At 32.8% G+C, this 7654-nt stretch overlaps 1 protein-coding gene across 1 annotated transcript; it reads left to right on the top strand.

The window, feature by feature from the left end:
- Window positions 1-5881: 5881 nt before the first annotated feature.
- On the top strand, window positions 5882-6820 carry LOC127221742 (olfactory receptor 4F17). The gene has a single exon (XM_051183749.1). It carries the CDS (start codon window positions 5882-5884, stop codon window positions 6818-6820), a length of 939 nt encoding a protein of 312 aa, XP_051039706.1.
- The last annotated feature ends 834 nt before the right edge of the window (window positions 6821-7654 follow it).

The raw sequence follows: 7654 nt of genomic DNA, 5'->3' as shown, positions 1-7654 counted from the left end.
ACTATTAATGAGCTGTGTATTAGCCACCTCCACTCCATCAGTGGGTCACTCTGAGCAAATAATTATCTATTTTGCAAATATATAAAAAAAAATCATACATATACATTTGTTTTCAGGAGCATTGCTTATAGAGCTGAAGAATAAGCTACTTGAATTTTCCTTCCCAAAATGTGCACCAGTGTTACTAGACAGAAGGTAATGGATATATTATATTTAAAACCTTCATAGTTCCATCATAGATCCATCATATTTCTTTTTATGTATCTATCCTTCTTAGCTGCCTTCAGCAGAATTATTATTTCAGATATGATTCCTATCAGAAGTATTTTTGTCCCTTTATTTCACATTATTGTTTCTTGTTTTGATATTTAACTTAATTGCATTGCATTATGTAATGCAATGCTCCCAAATTTTTTATATTTTTCCATTTGCTTCTTTCTTATGAAGATTTTTCAAGATACATGTGCTTCTTGTTTTTTGTTTGTTTTTGCCTTCAAATAATTGTAAAATTTATGTTCGATTATACCAATAAGGGATATTGTCTCAGCTATTTCATGCATATCTTAAGATCTGATGATTATATTTTAAAAAGGGAATAATAATCTCAAGCTTTAACTTCCACTCTTCTGTTGAAGTTTCATCATTCTCCAACATTTTAATGCTATAGGCAATTTATAAACTGAAGAACTATTTTGAGACTTAAAATTATTCTGGCACATTTCAAGGGTTTCTGTAGGAAAACAGTATATATGACTTCTTTGTCATTCCACCAGTTGAAGTGCTGGCCAGGATACTTGAAGACATTTTAAAAAAGCAAATTTGGTAGAGCCCATCAAGGGAGTAGGGTAGGAAGAGAACTATTCCTTTAGGAAGTATGACATATAGTTTTATATCAAGCTGAATATAAGTTCAAAGACTAAGATTGTCATTTCAATAGGTTCAAGTGATCCTATAAAATATACGTTAGTCTGAGATTTTGTAACTATTTCTCATAAGCATTTGTAGAGTATTATTGACAAACACCAGTACACTGGAGGTTAGGACCTCCGGTTCTGATCTGGACTTCTAACACTTTACCATAAATACACCATTAACTATGCTAGGCTATATCATATAGAATCAAGTTGTTAGATGCATTCTCTCACAGTCCTTTCCTACTTCATATAAAGCCATAATTCTATTACTACGCTTTGTTTAGCATGTATCTGCATTTCTTGTTTGAAGAGGTACCTATTCCTACGACTCCAATGACTAACAAATTTTAAGTGACTACCTCCAGGAAAACATCAAGCACTACAGTGACTTGGGTCCTGAAGAATTCCTAGGAGTGTTATGCCATCATCAACAGTTTGAAGAAGAGAGAAATAAAGCACTGTTTTTTTGTTTTGTTTTGTTTTGTTTATGTTTTTTTGTCCTTGTTTGTATTTTCATTAATTGGTATAAAACTGGGAGTTTTTTGTTGCAGTTTTACTATTTGTGCAAACAAGCACTCTGGGTCCATCTTAATTTAACAATAATATATAATAATAATCTAAGGAGTTTTTAAAAGACTTAGACCTCCTTCATTTATTTAAATATTCACATATTTAGCCCATAACTCAAAAGAAACAAGTATAACAGTATATTAATTCAATTTCCCTGTACTTTGGAAGGAACTATAATTTTGCTTTTCATATGAAGAGTTTAGTAGCTATTTTTACAAATATATTTGTAAAATATTTTGTTGACATCTTCCTACATGTTCCAGGCATAGTTGTATATAGGCGTTACCTTGTTGGGAAAATAGAATTCTTAGACTTCTAAGCCTTAGTTTACCCTCATGAAGAACTATAAATATCAGGACGAAGATAAACAAAACTTTTCCTGAGAGAAAAAGCCTTATTTTGATCAATGACTTCTGAGTTTTTGAAAGATGACTCATCTATAATGTAGCTGAATCACCTCACAAACCAACCATCAAACATCCACTGTATCTCTTAATATTTTACTGTCATGTTCATTCGTGCATTCTTAATCTCTTCCCTCTTATTGAAGCCAGTAGTTATTTACTCCAAAATTACTCTATTGCTCTCCATCTTTCCAGTAAACACATAGAGTAACATGGAAATCCAAGTGGGGAGTTTATTATTCATAATATGTACTATTTAAAAACATAATGGTCAATGTAAAGTTGTACAGTGTGTATTCTGATCATCCCTTTATTCTCCTGTTTCTGCATCAGGATTCTCTCTTTTTTTTCCTGTCACTGCTTTTTTCTATCTTTCCAACTAATTTTAATTCTTCCATTGTATGTCTTCTCTTCTGCCTGTTCTTCATCAAGACAATCTATTAACTCTGACAGCATCACATTCTTTATGTAGTAAGTAGTTCCAAATATTTTGAATGTAGACACCACATTTTAAAAAAATTAAATAATATCAGTAAAATACATTCTATAAATGAAAACAATCTTCAAATAAATAGTTTATATAGTTTGGAATCTTGATCTTCAAAAAATGTCTCTCACCTATCCTCTAAGAAAAATACTATTTCAACAGTATTAAATTCATAGTAATATGATTTCTAAATCTATCACTGTAACTCAGAGATTAATTAATATATATATATATTAATTTTATATATCAATCCCAGTTCTTTCTACCTCCCTCCCTTCCATGTCCCCCGACATCCCTCCCATCCCATCCCTCCCCCAACTCCACAGGGAGAGTGATGCCTTCCAGGAGGGATCATCAAATCTGTCAATTCATTTGGAATAGGGTCTAGACCCTCCCTCTTGCCTCTAGGCTAAGGGAGTATCCCTCCATGGGGAATGTGCTTCCAAAGTCCTTTCATGAACCAGGGATTCATCCTGGTTCCACTGTCAGAGGTCCCTTAGACTGTCCAGGCCTTCTAACTGAGACCCACATTCATGGGGTCTGAGTTGGTCTAATGCTGGCTTCCTATGTATCAATCTTGGGGTCAATGAGATCCCCCTTGTTCAGGTCAGCTGTCTCTATGGGTTTCTGTAGCCTGGTATTGACCCCTTTTCTAATCACTCCTCCCTCTCTGCAACTGGATTCCAGGAGTTTGACTCAGTGTTTAGCTGTGGGTGTTTCCTTCTGTTTCCATCAGCTACTATATGAGGGTTTTATGATGGGATATAAGTTAGTTATCAATCTCATTATCAGAGAAGGGCATTTAAGGAAGCCTTTCTACTGTTGCTCAGGTTGTTCTCTAGAGCCCAAAGATTAATTCTTAATTGGTTTGTGGTTGATTTTATAAGCTGAAATGTGATACTTTAAAACTGTGAAAATTTTCACCATAAGCACTACAAATAATTCTTCTTTAGTGTTATTTTTCCAGTGATATAGATGAACTTAGTAGGTCATCAACCACAGTCTTCTCAGCCCAGTAAACACTACATCCAAGAAACCTTCCAAGTATGATTTAATTACTGTTTTGATACTTCTCAAGTTTGATTCCTCTCTACAAATATTTTTGCCTTTCTGTCCTGGAAGACAGGGTGATCTAAATATGGACAAGAAGTCCAGGGACAAAATTATGAATGTGCTAATATGGTAAGAAATAGTTTTACAATGTGTAAAGTACGTTAGCAAAAGACTTGAAAGATTATAAATAAATTTTACATAGGGTAATATAGGAAACAGTGAAGAAATTGAGAGTTAACCAGAATTGCTATAAATTATAGAAATTACAACAGTATATGAATGATTAGTCTCTAGATTCTTACCAAAGTATTAGCTCTTGTTCTGTTGTATTTTAATGCTTCTGTTTATTTGATCATTCATTGTATCTTTCTTCTTTTAATTATTTCTTTCATCAGTTGTTGATCATGGTAAAAACAAGTAGACATGCAAATAGGATAGGGAAAAGCATCAACCCTATCATAAGAATTATAGTAACTAAGGAATGCTGAGAGGGAGAAATAGCCTTCCCCAGGGAAGAGCACACTAATTGGATAGCCATTACCAAATGTTCATCACTGAAAATACTTATGTCCGATTACACAGACTGAGCACTGTGTATCTTTCTTATTTTCACATGCCACAACACTATTCTTGCTCACACTGAGCCTAATTAGGGCACAAGAGCATCCACTTTTTCCTTATGGTTATTTTATTATTACCAGAATTCATTCAGAATGGCCAACCCTGGTCAACACAATGCAGAAACAAGCTTTGTTATTGCATGGGTGGAATGCCCCAGGGAGTTCCCACCTTAGATAGTCTTATACAAAGCCCAAGAAATTAAACAAAGTCCTTCTCTGATGTCACTGTGCCTACTCCATAAATAATATTATTTGTTATATGAAAATCTGCAATAAAATTGTTAACATTCTATATTTCATCAGTTATGATTCAATCCCAGTTTTTAAAATTCTATATGCACCTACTCTGGAACTAGTTCTGTAGACCAGGCTGGCCTCTAACTCACAGAGATCAGACTGCCTCTGCCTCCTGAGTGCTGGAGTTAAATGTGTGAGCCACCAATGCCCAGCATACCTGTCATTCTTTTAAATGGCTAGACCATTTGATGTTTGAGAGGAAAGCAGATATGAATATTCCATCAAATGCAAAATTAGAATTAGAAGCTTATAAAAATAAAAAACTATCATTATCACTGGATATTATGGACTCTGCAATTTATTTCCCCTCAATATTTTAAAGAAAATTCATAATGCTATTGTAAGTTCTATCAATTTTTATTTATTAACATAGACATCCATGTATAGTCAATATAATTATAGTTAATGGTTCTTATTTAAAATACCTTAAAGCTTTATCATGGCCAATAACGTGTGACAAGTATTTGTGAATGAAGATAACATCTATACAAGTAAAATTCCAGAAGGAGGAGCATTTCTTTAAGAGGTATGGAGTTAAAATTCGTGATACATGATTTTAAATTTACCTAAAGTGTTAAAAATGTATCTTCCCTTTTTGATGTATAAATAAACTTGTTATACTGAGATTTTGTTTCATAATTTGTATTGTCCAGGGTGGGCCACTTTGAATGAATTGGTAATAATAATAAATTTGCTAATTATAATTTTTCTAACTTAACAAGAATGTAATATTTTATCATATTTCATTGATTTATGAGACAAAGATACAGTTATATTTCTCAGTTTTCTCTGTCATAGTTCATTTTACCTGCCTGATTTTAAGTATCATACTGTATAGTTTAATCATTTTAATATTGTAAAGCTATCAGCATTATTCTCTCTAGAACATTAAATATTTTTGTTTTTCTTTTTATTATTTTTTCATTTATTTTACATACAAACCACAGTTGCCCCTCTCCTCGTGTTTCCTTTCCCCCACCTCCTTTCTACAACCCCTCCCATCCACTCCTCCTCCCTCTCCATTCAGAAAGGTGCATCCTCCCATGAGATTCAAGCTAGCATGGCATATCAAGTTAACTTAGGACTAAGGTCCTCCCCTATAAGTAAATATAGTGGTAAAGGATAACCAGGGTATAATCTACAATCTAAATATCTTTTATATTTCACCTGAATTTCTTGAATCTGTTATGTACTTTATCCAAATTTATGAACTGTCTCCTAAATACATGTTATATCATTAAATATCATATAACATACTACATCATTTTGAAAGGAGTTCTTTCCAACCTCAATAATTCTCTTGTACCCTGGTTTCCTAGTATTTTGTAAATAGTCAACATTTTGTAAATACATCAACTAAAAAATACTTGTTCTTAGTATAAACTCTTTGCTAAACAAGTACCCTACTGTTGAGCCACAACTCCGGTACAGTGATAGATTTAAAGTTACAAACATTCATTCTTACTTTTGATGCCTCTAAATTTAATTCATCTTATCTTTCAGGATTTTTCCTTGTCTTCCCTACCTTAGGATCCAATGGGTCAAGTGAATACTTCTATTATACCTGAATTTGTTTTGCTAGGACTTGCACAATCATTTGGAATGCAGATTTTCTTTTGTTTTTTCTTCTCCGTATTTTATGTGGGTATTATTTTTGGAAACCTTTTTATTGTGTTCACAGTAACTTTTGATACTCAACTACACTTCCCCATGTATATTCTACTGGCCAACCTCTCACTCATCGACTTGGGCCTTTCATCTACAACAGTTCCTAGGATGATATCTGATCTTTTTACTGGTTGTAAAGTCATTTCCTTTCACAGCTGCATGGTGCAAATGTTCTTCATCCATGTGATGGGTGGAGTGGAGATGGTGCTGCTCATAGCTATGGCATATGACAGGTACACAGCCATTTGTAAGCCACTTCACTATCTGATGATTATGAACCTCAGAAAGTGTATGATTTTGGTAATAGCTGCCTGGGTCATAGGCATGATTCATGCTGTGTCTCAGTTTATTTTTGTCATAAATTTACCCTTCTGTGGTCCCTATAATGTAGGAAGCTTTTATTGTGATTTTCCAAGGGTCATTAAACTTGCATGCATGGACACTTATAAACTAGAATTTGTGGTCACTGCCAACAGTGGTTTCATATCTATGTGTACCTTCTTTTTCTTGATTTTATCCTATATTTTTATCCTGGTCACTGTCCGGCAACATTCTTCAACTGATTTATCCAAAGCATTTTTCACTTTATCAGCTCACATCACTGTAGTGGTTTTGTTTTTTATACCATGCATGTTTCTCTATGTGTGGCCTTTCCCAACTAAGTCACTGGATAATTTCTTTGCTATTGTTGATTTTGTTGTTACTCCTGTCTTAAATCCTGCTATCTACACTTTAAGGAATAAAGATATGAAGTTGGCCATCAGAAGGCTAAGTAGAAAGGTTTTAAGTTCTATGGAAATTACATAGTAAATTTCATTAATAAAATCACATAATAATGCCATGCATTATCAAAACATCCATGATTATGAAATCTATAGAATTAAAACATTTTATTATTTTTTTTTAGAATCCAGGGAGTGTACCTATCAAAGAATTTCATTTCAAATGAAGTTACAATAAATTCTGCTGATGAGAAAATAAAAGCATTAGACATATTTTTCTAATTAACTAAATACTTATTGTTTTTATTTTTGTATTATATTACATTTAAGTATTTGAATTGCATTTGTTATTTTAATCAAAAATTATTCCAAAAATTTTTTATTATTTTGTATTTTTATAAATATACATGCTTGTGTGCAATGTTCCTTTATCTACACTTTATGCATATAAGAACACTAGTTGTTAATATATACATTTCTTATAGAAATTATGTAGATCCAATGGATAAAATGTGGGTTTATGTAAACCAACAATTATGGAAAAATGAAAAGAAAATATTCTGAAATATACACTAAGATTGGAGGTAGGAAAACCAACACTATTAAAATTTATGTTTCTGTCTTGCCTGGTTTTCAATGATAAATGTACAATGCCCTTTTAGATATAGACCATAGTACTTTCACTCATGCAGTACTTGTGTTTATCCCTCTTTTTAATAGCATAGCTTTGTTTCCCTGGTAGTCCTCCTCAAATAATTTCATGACTGATATAAAAAAAGATGTACAATTTAAAGTATTTCAAGAGACATATTCTCTAATGTTATATAACCAAGATCTCAAAACTTTACATAATGTGCCAGCTGCTAAGCTACTGTGCTCATGAAGAATAATCTGCTGGGACCCTTCAGACAAAACCTGG

This window comes from Phodopus roborovskii, unplaced genomic scaffold, assembly GCF_943737965.1.
Source record: "Phodopus roborovskii unplaced genomic scaffold, PHOROB, whole genome shotgun sequence".
In the NCBI taxonomy this organism is placed as follows: domain Eukaryota; kingdom Metazoa; phylum Chordata; class Mammalia; order Rodentia; family Cricetidae; genus Phodopus; species Phodopus roborovskii.
Note: the sequence above shows the minus strand (reverse complement) of the source record. Positions and strands in the feature narration are given on the sequence as shown.

Coding starts and splice junctions, on each gene's coding strand:
- LOC127221742 (XM_051183749.1), top strand. CDS start 5,882: ATGGGTCAAGTGAATACTTCTATTATACCTGAATTTGTTTTGCTAGGA.